The sequence below is a fragment of the Sinohyriopsis cumingii genome, chromosome 5 (genome assembly GCF_028554795.1).
Source record: "Sinohyriopsis cumingii isolate HCF-2022 chromosome 5, ASM2855479v2, whole genome shotgun sequence".
Classification (NCBI taxonomy): domain Eukaryota; kingdom Metazoa; phylum Mollusca; class Bivalvia; order Unionida; family Unionidae; genus Sinohyriopsis; species Sinohyriopsis cumingii.
Window position 1 is genome coordinate 32,690,859 of NC_142965.1, and position 22,483 is coordinate 32,713,341.

The window sequence follows — 22,483 nt, forward strand, 5'->3', positions numbered from 1 at the left end:
GTATGCATGCATCTTGCTATCATATCCAAGATTGAAATGATACATGCCCATGTGAAATGTCTACTTGTTTAAGAACTGGATCAGAAATATAGATTCCCCAAGTGGTAACAGCCATAGCCAATTAGATGCAAGATCAAAATCATTAATATGCTTGAATCTCACTCATCTGTGAACACGTCCAAGATATCAATTACATAAGCATATATTTCAAATTTCATCAAGACTGAATCAGTAATATGGCCTCTAGCATAGTCACAAGCCCAGCCATTCAGGTGCAAACCTTATTTGTATGCATGTTTGCTGTACATGATCAAACTCACCCATTATCCTGACATAAACATATATCCAAGACACATTATATGGCATACATTCCAAGTTTTGTCAAAATTGGATTAGAAATATGGTCTCCGGAGTGGTAAGAAACTCTGCTAATCAGATGCAGCATTACCTCATTACTATGTGTTGATCTCAAACATTAATGAACTGGTCTGCGATTCTGATGATTTAAACCCATTTCCGAAGTATGACTAAAATCAGACAATATGCACTCCAGACTGGTAACCAGCAACTGTTTATGACAAATGGGCAACCCATAACAGACACAGGCTCATCCAACAAGCTCATTTGGCCTTGTGGACAGGTGAGCTAAAAATCAGAATCTGCATATGAAAAAAGGAATACTTCAAATTTGTATATATGTATATTTCTTCTCGGAACTAGTACCTTGAATTATTTCTTGTAAGGACTAGTACCTTGAGTGATTTATTCTAGGAACTACAATACAACCCCTCTTATACATCCACCTCTGGGATGGAACAATTTTTATTGGCTAAGGGATGTGGCTGTTGAGGAAAGATTAAATGTGTATGAAAGGAAGAGAAGGGAAGATCAGGCCCTGGTTAAAGGTTTTTGTTAAGGACTGTTAAGGGAGTTTGCACTGTAGTACCTTAAGTGATTCCTGGAATGAGGAGGCTTGGTACTGGGCATATCTGGCAATACTTGTATGACTACGGCTACTCTCACAACGCCACACCATGTTGCCAAACTGGTCTCGGTTTTCATCCGGGGCCTGTTGCTTCTGCAATGGTAATATAAAAGCAGTAACAGTTAAATGAATTCAATAGTCACCCCTTGGGACACTGAAAAAATGATACTGCACACCATTTCTGGATCACTGCTTCTGCAAAACGGCACTAAAATGTTAACAGATAATTGATTTATAAGCAATATTTCCAAATTCATACTGCAAACCATGTTCGAATCATTTAATAACTCTGAATCAGTTGTCCGTCAGAACCCTGAAAATGTGGACCAGTGTTATTCCCCAAGACCAACAGGCAGGGCATTTTGCTGGTTGTGTGTCCGGACATTTTAAGCTTGTTAAGCACATTCTCTGTGTATTTTTATGCATTCAGCTTGAACATTTAAGATAATATTTGCAATGCAAGTCAGAAACAATGATTAATGACACAAACTGTATGCCTAAAAGGCACAAGTTCAATGTTACTATATGCCACATATTAAATGTATCAAGTTTTAAGAGGGTTGGCCTAAAGGATGGTGGAGTGCCAACAAGAGAAGTCAGGGTGAAGTGCCTTCATAACATAGGTAATGAGGATTTACGCCAAGGTAGTTTTCATACCATTGTAACTTGGCCATTTGGCTATATTTTCAAAAAAATGTCTTTTACATAACAACAATAGTGTTATAGAAGTATGGACATTTTTGAAGAAAACTGTTACTTCTACATCAATGGTATCCTTATAATTAACTGGCACACATATGATAAGCCACAAGCATAAAATCTGGAATCCATGAAAACAAAGTGGGAATTTTCATGACAACTTTTATTGCATCAGGTAAATGAAGTAAGAAAGCAGCAATTAAACATCAACTAAACTGCAATCACAAGTCATGAACATAGTGCAGAAATTAGACAAATGATAATTTGAGATGTTATAACCTGAAATTAGACAAATGATAATTTGAGATGTTATAACCTGAAATTAGACAAATGATAATTTGATGTTATTTGCCTCAGCTACTAACAATTTATTACAACATCTCCCTTGAGTGAAGTCATGTCATTTATCTAAATCAACATTACAATGGATGATTTATTGCGATGATCTGATTATCTATGGATGAATTCACCTTTAGAAATCAAATAAAACTGCCAAATAGTTGATGTCAATAATAGCTTTTGTGTTAGTTCTGATATCTGAGACATGCTCAATAACAAAACACTTCAGCTTTCTAACTTGTGCAAAATAAAACATCACAACTGGAATCATGATTAAAACTTTTCCTAGGAAATCAGGAATTATATGAGTCATGAGGAGGATATTAAATAAATTAAGTTGATTTCAACGTAATTTCAGTATATGGAGTGAGAAGAGAAGATAATTAACTGATTTACACAGACTTAGAACAGCTCATAGTTGGCTACCATTATATTTAACTGCAAACAGAGTACTGGCAATAAATATTTTTCCTGACGTTTCATACATGAAATTTGTACGGAGTCAATACAAATAAACTACAATGCATCATCTATGCCGAGTCCATTAAATACATTCTTCAATGAAATCAAATGACTAATAATTAACCATGAATGAAATACCAATGTACTTTGAAGCTGCATAACAAAATAATAATAATCAATCCTTCCTTAAATAGATTTGTCTGCGAATATTATGGAAAATACATTCAATTTTTTTTCCTCCATTACTAATGAGATAAGATTTCATAACGAAAAACAACATGATATCCTGTTTATTCATTGATTAGAGCAGGCATTCCGTCACCATGCAGTTTTGTGGTAAACAAATGGTTATACTGTAGATGATGAATTGTGGTGATGTACAATATCAATCAAATGTCTGATAAAATAGAGAATGCACACTTTATGTACTTACTCATATGACACATCCAAACACAAATTGCACAGACCCAGATCTGCTGTCACATAATGCACTGGAAGTTCAAGGTCCGTACAGTTTGTTTGGAGTACTCAGTAGAACAAATAACACAGATCATGATGTGCATGTGCTTTATGCTATGGCAGATCAGGATCTTTTTTTGTGGATTGACTCGACTTACAAGCAAGTACACACAGTATACGAGACTTTAGAAAGTTTGGGATTTCATTTTGTTAGCGCAGATACAATAAATTTTTCAAAGGTAATCATAATCATATTCAATAAAACACATCAAAAGAATATCCGCTCTAGCAATTACTGAAGGAAAAAGCAACCAACCTGTGTTCTCACTTCAACTGCATGATCAGCATTGGCCTCTACTAAACTCTTGGTTGAGAACAGACCCAAGTCTGAAACAAGACAGAAATGATCTGTTATTTGTTTTCATAACAAAAAAGTAAAAACCTCATTTTAAGTCCACTCAGTGTATGAGCACCACAATTTGTCCAGTACATATTGTGGAGTCAAGCTCCAAAACTTTTGGCCAACAACATCAAGTTTTAACAATAAAATGTCGCGGAATTGATACACTTGACAGGAATATATTCCCTGTCAGTGGACATGGACACTGCATGTACACTGGTCAAAATTTGCCCATCAGAAAGTATGCACAAGTCGGTCATACCTGGCCTATATGTCATGGGCATAATACCATCTCATCGCTGTGGTTTGCTTACTATGAGGAGTGCCACTATCCAATAGTGGGCTTAATGTTAAAAAGCTTGATTGCAGAGTTTTTATTCCAAATATTTTCCCAAGCATACAGAACATGCCAGTTTGTACAGTCACTATATGAAATCTATTCAGTAATAAGTGACTGCTGGGGAGCGTCAGCTTCCCAAGACAGCCATTTGAAAGAATAATTTATCCAGGTCAAACAATCAGATCCTTCATTGGAAAGAATTGGGAAATTAATGGGATGGAAAAATTAACAATAAAATGTGGAGTAAATTAAATGACTGCCTCAACTGGCATGTTATTTTTTTTTGCTGTTGTTGAAGATAACTTTTTGGTTGTTGTTAGTCATTCATGTTTTGCCTGAAGGGTTAATTCCTTCAAATTATGGCACAACTTAACAGTAAAGTTCAAACTATCATTTATTTAGTGATAACATGAGTGCTGCAAATGGCATTGTACACCTCTCTCATGATTTTTTTCTCTACTAATCATCTTAACTTCAGAACTATAGAGTAGATACGATAAAAAAGTGACAGACTGGATAAGGAAAGAGTCCACTGCTTACATTATTCTTCCAAGTGACCTTGACCCTGAGACAAGGGTATGACTATATGTGTGAGATGCAACATTCATATCTGGCAAAGGTTTCATCAATATATCTTTAGTTGGTCAACACTATACACATGGATACAAATCAAATAATTATGTTTTCTCTTGCCTTGACCTTGAGGTTGAATGCATGGCTATGGTATGTGACACACTGTCCGGTCATAATAACTGTAACTGGGCAATGTTTTATTATCTTCAGTGGTTCAAAAGCTATACAACAGAAAAGAAAATGTCACATAGAATGACATATTCCCTTGCCATGACCTTGACACCATGAGGATATGATAGGGTCACATGGTCTATTCATGTGGTATGTATGTGTGTGTGTGTGTATATATATATATATATATATATATATATATATATATATATATATAAAATATAAAGTTGTTTAAAAGTAACGCTCTGGATAAGGATACTATTAAAAAAATTTTCTATTCCTTGCCATGACCCTGGCCTTGAAGCAAAGGGCTCGACTATGGAACACAAACACTTCATCTAGTCATGATATATACCTGGACAAAGTTGTTGTTGTAGGGTTTAATGCCACTTTTCAGCACAAGATAGGCCATATATGGCAGCCAGTATTAATGGTGGAGGAAGAACCCGGAAAAACCCCGGAAAGAACCACCGACCCACGAGAAGCTACTGGCAAGCTTTCTCACATAACCACATTAGCCGAATCCGAGACTCGAACCGACGCGGACAGAGGTGAGATGGCAGTGATCCGTAATGGTGAGCGCTTTAGACCACTCGGCCACTGGACAAAGTTTTATGAAATTATCTTCAAACAAAATGCAGAGAAGCAAATGTTGATGGATGAATAGAAAACAATAATATACCTAACATAAGGCAGGTGTAGATTAAGTTATAAACTTACATTTGAACTTACATTTTTAGCAAAAGCTGATGAAAATTCTCTAAAAACTTTGTCAGTTGGGAGAAATATTATTTACTCTGCCCACCTTTTGGAAGATACCATTCTACATCCATGCTATTGAGTAATGGCTTGGTCTAATAATATTCACCTTTTTTCAAAGAAAAGTGTAAAACAGGAATAAGACATAGAATTATGAAAGAATAGAATGTAACTAAGCAAAGAACTGGATTTATTGGAATACTCTAAAACAGAAAACCGGGGCCAAATGTAAAGTAAAATGACAAATACTTCAACCTGCAAGTGTTTACTTATCCATACAAACATACGTTTAAGTTTATAAAAAATGTTTTCCCCCTTCAAATTTAAAAATAAACAAATTGTTTTTTCAAACAGCTGCTTTGATGTGTTCCAATTTTAGGCTCTGATCTGTTTCCAAACATCTGAATGACATGCTAAATGGTCACTATTTCTTGTTTACGGATACTAGATGTGTATAAGCAAATTCATAAAATCAGTTTTTAAAGGAAACAATGAGCAGAAAACACTCGAGTTTAAAAATCTGAATTCATTACACTAAGAAAATGTTTACTGTATATACTCACTTAAAAGTCCAGTCAACCTGCTAACAACAAAGATCCTGATCTGCCGAGGCATAATGTGCCTGCAGATCATGGTCTTTGCTGTTTATTCCACTGAGTACTCTTAACAAACTGTACAGACCCAGACCTGCTGGCGTGTAGTCCAACAGCAGAGCTGGGTCTGTGCAGTTTACAACTGGACTTGTCTTGTAAGTATATATGGTAAATTTAGTATACTATTGTATCCATGTATTATAAATTACACATTTTGTAATAAGAAAGCAGTTTATTATCTGACCTAGTTTCAGGGCACCTGCCAGCCCCCTTATGACAACAACTGGTTGAGACTGGCAGTATTGCTGAAGCTCTGGGGAAAATGCATCCTTCTTACTTTCCAACTGGAATGAACAGAATGGAAATACGACATTATGAAAATAGTCTGACATGGAAGACTCAAGCTATATTAATAAAACAATTTGTATCTATCGAAATTAAATTATAACAATCTTATCAGAAACTTCATATAATTGATTAAACCAATTAGTGCAATGTACAGTCCACTGCAGAAATATTTACATCCCTCTTATTTCCTTCACAGCATTATCTGTTTCTCAAAAATAACTGACAAATAGTAAGAATTCAATTTACTCAGGAATAAGAATTTTACAGAATGCTAGATGTTTTTGCCTACAATATTCAAGCACTTGACGCTGTCACAAAAATGTGGAAATTGGGACACAGTACTGTACTTATTATCTCAGTCTACCCAACTCCAAAGGATGAAAATCAAGTTTCATGTTTACATACAACAGCATCTGAGATATGATGATGCCAGCACAATGCAACAGGAACACAAAATCATTGATGATGTCATTGCCTAATATGTCCAGTATAAAATAAACATCAAAACTCAGAATTTTAAGTAGAAAGTCATTGTGAAATCTTAAAAAAGATACACTTAGGTGTTATTGTGATACCAAGATGGGGAGATGTAATCCAGTATACTTAAATCTTTTTTTTCTTCAAAACTATCAATTACAGCAGACATAAAAATCATCAAACAAGAAACTGTCAAAAGATACACAAAAATACATTTATAAATCAGGCATGTGAAAGTCACATTTATTAAAATCCGCAAAAGGTGAAACAATTTCTATATTGAAAACACAACCAATATATACATGTACTTCATTCTACACAAAACTGACACCTTTATTTTAGTCATGTTGGACCAAATTGATGTCTTCAGTGTGTTACATGTGAAAATCCAACAAATTCAGGTATTCACTTCACGAATGCAACAAATTACATAAAACCAAATGAACAATATCTAAGCATGTGCATACATATATGATGACAGTGAAAACTTGGCCTTCAAAAAACCCTAACCCGCTGGTAGATTATGCAACAACTTACATATACACTTGGTGTAGGTGGGTTGAGGCTGTCCTTGGGAAGAGGTGGAAATGGAGGGCTGGGTGGTCGGGGTGGACATCGCTCATTCCACATACTTATTGTTATTCCATGCTTTCCTGAAACATAAACTTTCTTTCTCAAAGTTTACTCTTTTCACAAGCTTACAGCTTTTGCTGTCCATTTTTACCTTTTATCGTTTACATTTTCAGTTTGATATCTTCCATCTCTGCCTGGATTCAAAATCTTAACTATTTTGTATATACATCACCGAAAATCTTGCATAAGGTCAAGAAAATATTTTGCATGAGGATTATAATTGGTGAATGCAATACAATCAATAACCTATCTCAAACAGCACCTTTCTGTGGTCTTTTGAACAAAACAGGCAGACAGACAGACAAAGAGCCCTTTCATTATTTTTTTTAAGTAGCCAGCTCAAAATTACAAGACTGTCATTTCAATGAAATAATAAATAATTTAATGGTATTGTAAAAGGAAATGTATATTAAGTTAACAAGTGTACAAGCAGGTTCCTACACAAACCGGATTATGATGAAAATGCTAATAAGACTGATCAACATGACAGGAAAGATAACAGAAATCTCCATTAGGAATTTTTTTCTCTCGATGGTATCATGATGACAATTTTTTCCCATGATTTTTGATGACTGCAGGAACCTTCTTTCTTTCTATCTATCTATCGATACATATATACAGAAACACATGCACATGCACACAAATATAAACACATACATGCATACACTCCACTGAGCACCAACTGCATAATGTTCACTTTCATTAACTACAGGTTTTATAATTGTTTTGACTGCATTTATTTCCTATAGTCCATATGACTCATGGAATTCAACTTAATGACAGCAGCAGGAAATGTATAACTACATCTAAGGAAGTAAGGTCTTAACATTAGCACTGTCACATTAATATAACACCCTTTTTTCCCCCCAAGTTCAACAAGTCCCTTTGATTTCTTTCATAATACATACTAACCTGTACACAAAAGCCACCAATTATTAAAAAACACTTTCACCTTTACATCCTAGTTTGACTTAAAGCACAGTATACCAACACTAGGTTCAAGCAAAAACATCTTACCATGTCCTTTGCAGGCATCCAAAACTTGTTCTGCCATCATATGAATGGAGAACTGAAGCTTGTGTATACCCAATCCAGCTGGAATTTCACTTGGAAGTAAAGCCAATTCTTTATCACATAGTTTGCTTTCTGAGTCTTTGCTTTTCCTTAGAATCCCTGAATCTGTGTGCGAATTATCCTGAGATAAACTTGTGGAATGTTGTTTGCCACTTGGACTAGAACCTTGAGCTGTTATCACCGAGCTTGTACTAGTGGCTGCAAGTCTATTGTTCACAGATACTTGAGTCATATGACTAGATGATCCTCCTACACTGTCTTCATTTTCATGACCTTGACCTGGAGAAAACTGTTTGAGTAAATCTTCGGCGATGGAGGTAGCTATTTCAGGCCGTGATAACAAAGCAGTCAATTCATGTTCACTCATGTCTGATGGATTTACTCCTAACAAGTCTTTTGGTAAGCCTGAATCTGCAAGCATTTTTTGAGATGTTACATTGCTTTGAAGTGGCTGATTTGGTGCACTACCTTGGCCATGAATGCCAGGGCCCTGAGACAGAAGATTAACAGAATCACTTGGAATGTTCATATGTCGTGAGTGAGGTATCTGACCTGAGGGATGGTGAGATGGTAAAGGCACTCCTTCCATCAAATTTGACCTCTGACCTTGGAGATGACCTTGATGTGAGGGGTCAACTCCAGGGTGAAACTGTTTTCCAACAAACTGATTGGATGCGGCACTATGCAGTCCTTGAACTGAACCCACCCCAGTTTGAGATGAAGATGAATTTACAAATGATGGAAAATGTTCTGGATTTGAGGTGGGAGATCTCTGTGTATGTGAGGGCGGGGGGCCTCGCGTTTCTGGACTGTTTCCTAGACCATGGGGAAACATGGGGAAAACACTGAGCTGATTTGATCCCTGAGGAGGAAGTGGAGGCTGCATTGGGAACCGTGGACCAAGCTGTCCAGGGTTCTGGGGTGAAGAGTTTCCTGAGTGCTGACTTGCTAAGTTTCCTGGGACTTGATTTGGTTGGTTTGGACCCATCTGTCCTCCCTGTCAATGTAAATATCATAACTGATACAAGTCTAGGAACAGGACAATTTTGTTTAAAATTCATGTCACTACAACATTTTAAGTGTCACAAAAATAATAACAAAATCTGTGACATAATTTGTTCAATCACAAAGTCAATAAACTGTAATACATCCTAAACATGGCTTAAGAGGAGGATAAGATTTTAAAATCTGAAGGGGACATGGAGGGACAAGTTTTTGACTCACGACTTTGGTACTCAAAATGCCTCCCACCCCTCCACCACAAATCAACATAATGACTAATCAAATCAAATGCAGCCAAGTAACTTATACAGATCTGAACAGTAAAAAGCAATAGTGCACTATTACTGTTGCAGACTATACATGTCAAAACTTAAGGTCCCTTACATTAGAACAATCTATCTCTACATTATAATTTCTTTTCAAAGCATCAGTTCTGCGACTTCAGTATCATTTTCAAAGACATTAAAATTCAGTGGCTTGATGCCTGTGATTCAAAACCATGATGTACACCTTTAAGCAGTGGGTGTGACAGTAAATAAACACAAGGACACAAATCATAAAATTATATTTTCCATGCTGTGACACTGACTTTGAGGAAGGGGGTATAGGTATGGAATGTGAGAATGTTTATACCTGATATATAATTATCTACCATTTCATTACGATTTCTTCAACTGTCCGAAAGTTATGCTAAGAGTGAGAATACAAGTCAAAAGAATTGCATTTTTCAAATAATACAATATTCTCAACTTCAAACAGGTATATAAAAAGTTTGGAAGCATTATCAATATTTAAAGTAAACAAAAATGATATAAAACAATGACCAATTAGTATGCAACAAATCAACGAGTTCTGCAATCAATGTGGTCAATGTATGTCTTGCCTAAGATCCACGTTGTAAAACTTTGAAAATGTGCAATGCAAACTCTTGACACCACAAAACCAGTAACTCCATACCAGCAAATGCAGACTCTTGACACCACAAAACCAGTAACTCCATACCAGCAAATGCAAACTCTTGACACGACAAAACCAGTAACTCCATACCAGCAAATGCAGACTCTTGACACCACAAAACCAGTAACTCCATACCAGCAAATGCAGACTCTTGACACGACAAAACCAGTAACTCCATACCAGCAAATGCAGACTCTTGACACCATAAAACAGTAACTCCATACCAGCAAATGCAGACTCTTGACACCAGAAAACCAGTAACTCCATACCAGCAAATGCAGACTATAAAACACAGTCCTCCTTCAACATATCTGCATGTGACAGTACAACTGTGAACTCCCCATCACTACTGTTCAAATGCGATGATTTAAATTTTTCATTTCTTTTCAGGATGGACATAATTTATGCAATCTCAACTAACAAAGCACAAAGTTTTTGACACGTCTAAGGCATACAGCTCTATGGTGTCACCCTAACTAGACATGTAACTCACTTGTAGTACATAAGGCCATAACAGAATCTGTGATAATTCTAATACACCTCTCCCTCGATAATTTGTGCACAATGGGGTCCACAAACATAGACTCCAATATAAGCGAGGGCACGAGTTACTGAGGGACCTCCAACAATTGAAAAATCTGCTTACACACAGAGAAATCTGCTTGTGGGGGGACTGGTGTTTTTAATTACTAAATCCTTGTTTTACAATCACATCAATAACAATTATTAATAATGAGCTTTTTGTATTAAAGTTGTTCGTTATTCTGTATAAATTACATTTTCAAAATGTCCAACTTGTGAAAGATCGTTTCAACTGGTTTCAACAACCTTCACGTGTACGCGAAAATATCTGTGCATTACATCACTGCTTTTTGTTTTGTCGATTAGCCTGGTTCCCGGAATGGTATAAAATAGTATACTATAAAGTCAGGAGTCACAGCAGCCAGGAACTAGACTAATTGTTGATACACCATCAAACAAGATTCCTATTTTTTAAAAACCATCATTTTTTTGTGAGACAAACGTCTACATCGAAACTCAATTATTTTGTTGTTTAATTAGTACAATATTGATGTCGTAATTTCACTGAAAGTAATAGTGAAACTTCTTATCATCCTTGAGTGTATCAAGTGCCAGTTCAGGAATTCTCTGAAAATTGCTTGCCCACAATGGTCTTTATCTGCAAAACCAAGCTTTTCTTAAAAAGAAGTATTCATTTCGCTTGGTTGCCTTGCTATCTTTGAAAACAGTTACGTAAGAGTTGGTTAATTTAAGGTAGTTTCTTACATACACAATAACATTTATAACAGTGTGGGATTGATCAACTTAAGTGAGTTCACCCGACATACGACTGGGACCACTAGATTTTAAGTATGTAGCATTTGCGTGCCTTTGAACTTGAAAAAAAAAAAATCCACCTCTTTTAATTCAGAAGAAGTAATTAACGTGTTAATACAAAGGAGGCCAGCTTTTAATTCAGTGCAACAATACAACAAATACTTCTGGAAGACAGTTATCGAAACACGGTTGGCACTTAATTAGGTTCTCAGAGAAACACTTGCCAGCATAGCTGTTACAGTAGATTGACACATTTCACATCTAAACACACTGTGCATTTATGATAACACTTAAGTGGAACAAAAACACAGAATTAAAACACAAATTTCACTTAATAAAAATTATTTAATTGGCATTTAAATATTAATGTACTGCATACACTAGGCGTAAGTGACATTTTCATTGATCAAAATTTCCTTGAATATCTTTAATTATGGTGTACTAAGAATGTCGTTTGGAAAGAAAATGTAACCATTTATATGACTTCTTATTAAAAGATGATAATTTTAAAATGTTGATTTAAATTTCCAGGTCATATCTACCGTTTTTGACCATAAAACGAGCGATATATCAATGTTTCAGTTTTTAATTGCATTTTTTTCAAGTTCAAGAAATAAGGATCAATATTTTTTGTATTTTCTGGTTTAAAAAATTGGATCCATGCCTGACCCCATGTTATAATTGGGTTTGTGAGTTATCAGGGCATGAGATATCGAGGGAGTATTGCATGTAGAACACTGATGACTAAATCTGTGTGATAAATTGTAACATTTGGAAATGTTAACTTGTGACAAAATTCCAATATGTAAAGTTGCAACAAAACCTACAATATGATTCCAACTTTTCTTAAAAAATATGGCCATGACATAATAAAACAATATTATTGTCATTTACATGAAACAAGAAATGTATATCTAATAAATAGGAACAGAAAAATCTAAATGGATTACATGTCTGCTCTTACCTGTTGCTGGTGTAAAGCTTGCCACTGTGCATGCTGCCGCTGTAGATTTAAGTGATTCTGTAATCTCTGCATCAGTTGTCGTTGTTGTGGATTCAGGCTGGCCTGTAACAGAATAATAAAATTAGCTTTTCCAAACTAAGGATGACAGATACAACAGCGAATTCTGGGGTTTGCTCTGACAAATTCCTAAGCTTTTTATCACATATTCTCATCACCCACCCCATTGCTTGACAAAGACAGGGGTAATAACCCCAGCTCCATTCCATATGTAGTGTCCTCCTGCTATAACAGTATGTACAAGTCAGGGCAAAATATTCAAAAACCAAACTACACTTTTGTGTATATGATCTTTACTTGAACGAGAGCTGGGTGTGGCCAGTATTATACCCTTCTTACAAGATCGTCCCATGGGTATCCTATCAATAAGTTTTGCAAATTTCCACAGAGAATCTGGAGGAGATTGAGGTATGGAAAGATGGCCAGATGGGTGGTGTGACAGAGGATATCATAATATTTTTGGGGCTAAAATATGGTAATAACAAGAGACCAAAGTGGGCTTGATCTCACTCACCTGCTTCAAATAACTTAACAGATGACCATTTAACTAAGCAATCTCTAAATGATTATGTCAATTTGACCTATTTTACAAGTCTGTAAAAATAATGTGTCTAACATTATAGGCATAAAAAATAACTAAAAAGAATAATAATAAACATTTTATTGACATGAAAATTAAATACAGCATATATGAATTTAAACAGATCAATACATGTATATTTCCTCTGAATAGGTCTGATAGAAGACTCAACGCCATATAGATGGCATTCCAAATGTGCCGTGGCTATGACCATGGCAGATCAAAGCTGTTTTTGTTTTGAAAGGAACATGTCCATCAGAATTACACATTGGTTTGAACATTATTTGCAAACATCAGAGAATTACATAGTGGTCTGAACAGAAATTGCAAACATCATAGAATAACTCAATGGTTTAAACATTATTAATTATACACATTGAGAGAGAGAGAGAGAGAGAGAGAGACAGACAGACAGAAAGAGAGAGAGAGAGAGTATGGCAAAGATCCTATTACAAGAGATTCTTTTTCGACAGATCCACTTAAAAAAGATAAAGGTATAAAAGTCTCAACTATAGCTGAACTCTTTCAAGATCTCATTGATGATATAAATATATTTGTGAAACTATAAGAAATATAGTCTGAAGTAACAAACTCATATTCAAGGTTACCTCTTTATTATAGGCAGGTCTTGCTCATAATAAAATGTGTTGAAAGACATGACGGTAAAAGCGTACTATAATTTATGTGCAAAATATATTCTAAATTCAGTCTTTGGAATGGCATCAAGTTCATCCAATCAAATACAACAGTACTTCATAAATATATGTACATACATGTGAAAAGGATAAATTCGGGTAACCTGCAGTCCAATATAGATTTTTTTTTTGGCTTATTGACATATCTCCTAATAGGTTCAGAAGTTTTGGTATAAATTTTTTTTATTTGGCTCAATCAGATATATGATGCATTGTCTGTTTCTTTAACCCAGGAAGATATCAGTAAAAATGTGTGCAATATAAGCATTATGAAAATACAAAGTGATCAAAGTAATGATTGGCATTCTCACTAAAGGGTGATATTTAACTTAATATACAGCTCTCCCTCACAACACGGTACTTGAGGTCGATAACTGCTGACCACGTTATGTACCAAAACGCATTATACAAAGTACCAGAGATATACAAAACCTTGATAAATTGAGAACAGTGTAATATATGGAACCATATATAGCTGGCACTGTCAAATTTTTTAAATAATGGTGTTTTGAAGAGGAAATTAAAAAATAAGCCTAAGATTCACCTTGTTTTCATTTGAAACCCTTATTGTTATACATGGGTATGATCTGTGTCATGGGTCTATAGTAGTACCACATTATAATGAGGTTCATTGTAACAAGAGATAGCTGTATATGTACATCATACAAAGAATTCAAAGAAAAATGTTGAGACTTTTTAACAAGGTTGATAAATTTACTGAATATTTTACTTCAAGATCAAGTATATCAAGCACCTCTTAACAATAGTCCGAGTTTCCTCTGACCTTTGGCACCCATTTTTGATATTTGGACATTTATGCTGGGATGTTGGGTCAGAGTCCATTCCCTATCTAAAAGTTGGAATTCACCGACATCATTTGATGTCGGCATGGGCTACTGGCCCAGGAAACTAGAATGACCTTTCATCAAGATATACCTGCATGATATCGATAGGAATATGATTTATTTTCTCAGAAATTGTGATCATAGCATTCATTATGTCATTAATCCGCTGACGGCTGAGATAAAAGTACATCGTTGCTGAAATTTAATCTGGATCTGGCCATTGCATACCTAGTCACGTGACTACACAAATCTCGCAACCTACATGTCAATGACATCAGAGGTCATACAGTCATGTGATATCAACAATAAACCATTTGAAGTGTTGCTGTAGGAAAAGAAATCGAACATATAAATGAATGTCACATAATTTTTATAGAAAAATGAAGAAAAAAGACTTCTCAAAATATTTTTTGTGAAAACGACTGAAAATCTGTAAATGTTGTAGCAATTTGAAGAAAACCAGATTCACTATGCAGAGAGCACATGTCAATGTGGTAGTCACATGACATCAACAAAAACATTGCGGACACGTGCCCAGTACTTCTTGAAAATAGTTTTCTCCACCCTGCTGCGATACCTACAGATTTCTGGTCGTTATTCTCAAAATATGTTGGAATTAAGTGTGCATAATATTTGTTTACAAACAATAAGTGACTTCTATATAATATGTACAAATTCTACGTACAACTTTGGAAATTTGTTTATTGTCGATATCACATGACTATATGACCTCTGATGTCATTGACATGCAGGTTGCAAGATTCGTATAGTCATGTGAGTCGCCATGCAAATGGTCAAATCCAAGTCAAATTTCAGCAACGACGTACTTTTGTTTCATCTGTCTGTGGATTAAAGACATGATGACTGCTATGCTCACAATTTTTAAGAAAATAGATCATATTCCTATCAATTTCATGCAGGTATATCTCGATGAAAGATCATTCAAGTTTGCTGGGCTGGCTAATAAGCGGCTACCCCATGCTGACACCAAATGGTGTTGACAAATTCTAACTTTTCGATAGGGAATGGAGACTGACCCTACACCACAAATCAAAAATGGGGTGACATGGGTTAGAGGAAACAACTCTTACAACTGTACTTTTTCAACACATTTAACTTAAACAGTACCACTCTTGAGCAAGTGTATAATACAATATACCTATATAATTAGCTCAGTGCAATTAAAAGACATTATACTTGTCGACTTCTTGGCTTGGGTTTCTCAGGCAGCTGTGGGTGTCACTGATTAGCTGGTATGATTGCCCCATGCTGTTTGGAGAAGAGTTCAAAACTGATATGTAATTTGATCTCCTCTGACACCTATAATACTCACTTTCAATGGATATTTTGAAAATAACTTTCCGTAGTCCAGGGCCAGTTGTATGTTTACCTTTCATAGGCATTAATAGAGGAAAGATGACAACATCCATCATTCTAAAGCTACGACCATAAAGAATTCAACAATGTTGCCATTTTGTCTAATTATTGTCAAGACCACATGTCAAGATAAACTCGAACTATTTAAGCTCAGTTTCTCTAACACATGCACTGGTGCAACAAATCAAGCCTTAAAAAAAATGATTTTCAACAATGTAACCTCAGGAAATTAAGGAACAAGCATATATCATCTATTCTTGTTTTCATGCACATGTTTAGAGTGCATGATGGTATGGTGGTTTGTCTATTAGTTTATGTGAAAGCTATTAGTATCACTAGAAGAACTTTACAAAAATTTCATGGAAACTACAAAGTCTGTACATTATGAGATTTAGTTTTCACATAATTCATTATCTGCACTACATCTTGAATTCTCTGCAGTTAGGACCTAACGAGAAACAGCATTTTTTGAACACAAGAACATTTGTAACACAAAGTGCATAGATTCCAACAAAGCAAGCGGGAAATAGAGAAGATATTTCCCAATCCTCTAAATGCCGACAATGGTCTAGAAAATTGGGATTGATATCTTGCACACCATAAAGTCACACAGGTCTCTGAACCGTTTGGATATTAAAATGTTGATTCATATCAAATGCATGTGAACTTCTGGGCTTCTGCATTAGGTTTATGGATTTAGGAAAGATTGGATGATGTCTTTGAAACTGACAAAAAATCATGGCCATAATACTGAATTTCCATACCCTTCAAACTCGCTAAAATCGGAAAATCAGAATCGATCGTTGTTTATCTCAACTGTGTATTTCAAGGTGTGGAAAAGACCTACCTTTGTATCTAAATTTAACCTCTCAGTTTGTATCAAAATGTGAAGTAAAAAATCTTTTGATAAGTTATGAGAATCAAAAATATGTAAACTTCTGTACTTTTAACCAATCAACTTTCAGTTAACATAGCTGTAACATATGCATATATGCAGCAATGGATTTTAAGTAATGCTGGACCATACACATACATGCTGGGAAGTGAAAAAAATTGTTACTGACACTGGGTTGAGGAGCTTTTAAAAAGTGACACAGAGATGCATCAGTAACAGCTAAAGGGTTTATTTGGAGACCAGAAAGCCAGGCGACCCAAAATAATCCAAAATAAGTGACTAATATTTAGTCTGTCCAATTTAATCCTGCTTCATGCAGATTCTAATGACCTCTACAGCTATCAATAGTTCTACAATCATTTTTGTTTTACATTTGTTTGATTTGTTCTTAAAATTTTTAATTTGATTACACTGATTGCTATATATATATATATATATATATATATATATATATATATATATATTATATACACACAAACAAACACATACACACAGTATGACCCCACTATAACACGGTAGTTGGGATCCGTAGAACCCGACTGTATTATAACAAACCAAGTCAATTAGCTGAACCAAATGAATGATGCATTTACCTAAAACATACGGCTTGGGGGGGGGGGGAAAACAGAAATAAAAGCAGGCACAAAAAATACATGCTTTTCATTAAATGAAGACAAACTAGTTGGAAAAGAGGCCCAGAGTGGCTGAGTGGTTTAAAGTGCTCTCTGTTATGGATCACTGCCATCTCACCTCTGTCTGCATGGGTTCAAGTCACGGATTCAGCCAATGTGGGTATGTGAGAAAGCTTGCCAGTAGCTTCTTGTGGTTGTTTCCGGAGTTTTCCCAGGTTCTTCCTCCACCATTAATACTGGCTGCCATGTATAGCCTATCATGTCCTGAAAAATGGCGTTAAACCCTACAACAACAACTAGTTGGAAAAACACTTGTATACTGACAACTTACATTTGTGTAGTACAATACGTAATCCGTTAAGTACTGCACTTGTATATAATAAATCCATGAATTCGAGTATAGATCACTTTATAAACTTCATATATGACTCGCATCCCATTATTTATTTTAGAAAATGGTAGTCCTCATTTTGATCTATATCTGAATTTGTCAATTAACAATTCACTACAATTGTCGCCAGTACCACAAGGCTATAGCTGTTTACATGCTACATGCATCTGTACTTAAAGTGGCCTAGATTTTGGTCAGCTGGAGACAGTATCATCTTGCCGAGGCTACAAAGGGGATGAGGCTACTGATAGGGAAATGAAAACTGGAACAAATTAAAAAGTTTAACAAACATCTTTGCAGCATACTCCATCTCCATTTAACTTGATGGCCTTATGTCTATGGCTTCAAAAGATTAGAAATGTAATTTGTGTTTTATGTCGCTGTTGGTAATGACCGTTAGCAAAAATGAATCTTTCATGGAAAAATAAACGTGTTCTAGTCACTTTGGATAATGCAACAAATCTATCAGGTTCCATTGCTCTCATTCAAGTTTGGTGCTGACTACTTTTGATGAAAGGTTCGTTGTTGTTATTGGAGATTGTAGTCAGCCTGCCTTGATGAAGGGTATATGTTTTCTTGAAGTTACGGCAAAAAGGACAGCTTTGGAGGACCAAACAGATGTCTGTTTCTTATTGCAGCGGCAACATCAAATAACTGTAGAACACTGAGAATGAATGTTTGTTTTTTCATCTGACGAGTATTTATATTGTTCAAGGGAAGCGCAGTTTATTATTTTAGCAGTATAGTTGCAGAGCATTCTAGAGTACTGGAGCTTATTATCATTTCGGCAATATACATGGGTAGCATGCTATAGTATTTATCTACCCTCCCAGTAGCTTTTACATCCATACCAATTTTAAACCCGAAGAGCATCAACCTCTTTAAAAAATAAAAAAAACCCACAAAACTTCATTTATCAATTTATAATTTCTAAACTGACTATACAACAAAATATCACAACTAACCAACCAATTATCTAAATTTTATATGACTGTAATTCTATCAGAGCCATTGTTTTTGCTTACACCATGCTCGATACAATAATATTCTCTAAAACGTTTAAAATTCAGGATATTCATTTTATATAAGTCTTTGAAAATATGACCACACCCCTCCCATCCCATTCTGTTATGGATGAATTTTTGAGACTTGGTGTTTGTGTTGGGGGTGGGGATTTTGGTTGTTCCAAATATTATGTGGCATGCCATAATTGACACAGTATGTACGGAATCATAATATATCTAGTTCAATCCACGCAAAGTAAATACTAGTTGATTCAATGAAATATTAGAAGACATCAGGCTAAATATATATATAACAACTCTTGTGGAAGGTCCCAATACACCTTAATTAGTTTATTCCAATGCACTGTTATACAAACCTCTGCTTAACGTTGCAACAGGTCTCTCAAACACACATCACATGACAAACAGAAAAATAATGTAGATCTTTATCACAGATCTGCAAAATATTTGCAAAGATATGTGTTGGTCTCACATTTATTTTCAGGTCTATCTGACCTTGAACTGTAAGCTTAACAAATGAGATAAGAAAGGCAACATTGTTTTTCTGATTTTAAATCACAGGTTTTCAATTTGTAAGGTTGGCAACTTTCCTCATGAACTTCCAGGAGTGCACAACTGACCCTGAACTTTTTATTGCCTTGCCATTGTGTATTTGCTGACCTGAATACACTGTATACCAATTTACCCATTATGGGAAAACTACGGTAGGCAGTATATTCTGTTTCTTAGCTTTTACTTGCAATGGTCGACAACCAGTACATGTGTATTCCAACAACTTTCTACAAACAGAAAAATGCATAAGCTGGTATCATTGCTATTTTTTTATAAGATAAATTCAATGCATCATAAAACTTCAAAAAATTAATAGATGTATAAAAAGGGGCATATGGTCATCTGGTCAAGAAATCTGAATATTTAACAATTATCTGAAGACTCATGGAAAATGAATATGTCACATGAACATGTACAAATCGTGCTCATAATCAAACTCAACTTCATGATATAAGACTTTAAAAATTTCATCAAAATCTGATTATACTTTTTGTCATGGGAGTGCTGACAAATTAAATCTTTAATATAAGTAGCTTTCACTTATTATCAAACCTGTCCGGGATAATGATATATGCTTACATTCCATGTTTTATCACGATCATTTTGGACATATGACCTTCAGAGTTTTAACAAGCACAGACAATCGGATAACAAAACTCGTTAGTGCAAGTGGATCTTGGTCATTATCGAACTCAATATCATCCTCATGATACGAGTCAATGCATGAGAAAACCCGTCTTGTGACATGACATCGCTATTATAAGCAAATACATTACTGAAATTACATCCCTTTTTCTTCTGCTTTATTTTACTGTCATCTTTTGGCACTTTGTTAATGGTATGAGCATGAAAGACCTGTGTGCGATGTCACTTGTTTGGTGAAAATTTTATAAATTGTGTTTCTCTTCTTAAGTTTTATGTGCAATACATATTATGATTGAAAATGCCGATTACAGAGTGTTTGTTTCTTATGCATAGCATTAAACGTTGTATAAGAATCTACACATTTTTGTGTGTGTATCAACCCAGTACGACGCGAAAAACTTTGTTCTGGCTCATCATGAACACATGATATCCTGTGTTTAAAATCTTGATGACTTTGCTCCATTTTCATCATAAACACCATCGACATTTTGGGTAGTACATTCAACATCATTTGTTACACATTGTTTGATTGGTTTAAAATAAAAATATTTGTTCTTTTCTGTCAGTACTTAATACTTGTCGAGCGGCCAAGATGGTTAGTGTGTCTCTTACACAGCCAAACTGATATTCTGTGCATTATTTTCATTCACATTTAGGATGAAGCAAAAGATGCGATATCAAAGTTCTCATCTGGTATTTATACTGATAAAAACAATAGCAACATTTCTGAAATGTCTCCAAAGCAAAAATTAGGACTGTAATTATGTTCGGCACATTAAAGCTCTAGTCAGTGTAGGTTACCTCTGAATACACCACAGTGAGTAAAAATGAAGCATTGAACACCATCATACAGAAGTATAAAATACAGTGATTAATTATGATAAGGAACCAAGTGTTTTATTTTCCAAAGAAAAGTAAAAAATTCGCTAATCACACACAAGAACTTATTCTTCAGTTTCATGATATGTATTGGTGTCAACATATAGTGTTGTTTTGCATGGCTCTAAAATATTCATGATAGAGTAGATGAACAAGTTACCAATTACTAGTGTATTTAAGGTGTAATCACACAATACAAATTAAACGGATGTGAAATGAAATGAATTTATTATATAAGCAACCAATGAATAGGGTTATTAATGTCTGAAAGCATCAGTTATTTCCGAAATAAGACTAGCAACAGTATACTTACAATGCAATATTTCACAAGTACATGATGTGCACTTGCTACTTCAGTACCATAAAAAAATATTTTTCTGCTCTGCTAATTTAATTTTCTAACTTTATTTACAACTTTCCCATTTCTCAAGGGCACACCATATGTACTTGCTTATAAGTTGTGTAAAACTGCAAACAACAAAAATCCTTATCTGCCAAAGCATAATCCACTTGTAGATCAATGAAGGTGTACTTCGTTTATTCAACTGATTACTGTTAACAAACTGCACAGATGACAGATCTGGGATGGTGCAGTTTGCAGCGACTTGTAAGCGAGTATTTACAGTACTTGGAGGTGTGGGAGTTGAGGCATCTCACCTGGTAGAGCACTGGACTCGTAATACAAGGATCACTGGTTCAATACCCACCCAAGCCAGGCTAGGTCAACTGCCTTGGCGCATCTTTAGGAGAGGCGCTTTGCTTCCATTTAATTGAAATGATATTACCAATACTGTGTTAAAGTGATTGCAAAAACCAGCATTCAACCAACACTGAATGTAGGAGTACATAGAAATTTTCCAATTGACAGCAAGTTCTTATCTGCTTAAGTCTAACACATTTCATCTGAGATGTATGAACTCATTCATCCCTGGAGATTTTTGTCATTTTCGTCTGAAATGCGAGCAGGAAACACATTTTCAGGACTACTTCTGAATGCATCTGAATAAATTGGCTTGCCAAGAGATTTTAGTTTAGCCTGCAGACTAGTGTTAGAAACGTTTTTCATTGGCTATTTAGCTTGCACATTTGCAGAAGGGTTGGAGTTTTCTTTTTTCTTTTGCTTATTGGACACATCAATTTTGTGTGCTGGCCTATTTTTACTCCAAAACCTCATGTAATCCATTTTTTTGCAATGGTTCTCCTGTCTGTGTGCAGTTCAGCCAGTCTGCCTTAGATCTGAGGCCAAAAAGCCAAATCTGGACACAAAATCTGATTCCAATGAGTGAATTTTGCGTGTAAACAAATCGTCACAAAAAATGTTTTTCCCTCTGAATTTA

At 35.2% G+C, this 22,483-nt stretch overlaps 1 protein-coding gene across 1 annotated transcript in view; it reads right to left on the minus strand.

Moving 5' to 3' along the window:
- The window catches only part of LOC149798900 (histone demethylase UTY-like), a 211,471-nt gene that overhangs the window by 26,063 nt on the left and 162,925 nt on the right, over positions 1-22,483 (minus strand). Inside the window, exons 16-21 of the mRNA XM_089957814.1 lie at positions 12,574-12,675; positions 8,256-9,309; positions 7,143-7,258; positions 6,025-6,124; positions 3,261-3,331; positions 947-1,078 (exon numbers count right to left, since the gene is read on the minus strand). Of these exons, the coding sequence (XP_089813940.1) occupies positions 947-1,078; positions 3,261-3,331; positions 6,025-6,124; positions 7,143-7,258; positions 8,256-9,309; positions 12,574-12,675 (1,575 nt within the window). The remainder of the gene's footprint in view (positions 1-946; positions 1,079-3,260; positions 3,332-6,024; positions 6,125-7,142; positions 7,259-8,255; positions 9,310-12,573; positions 12,676-22,483) is intronic.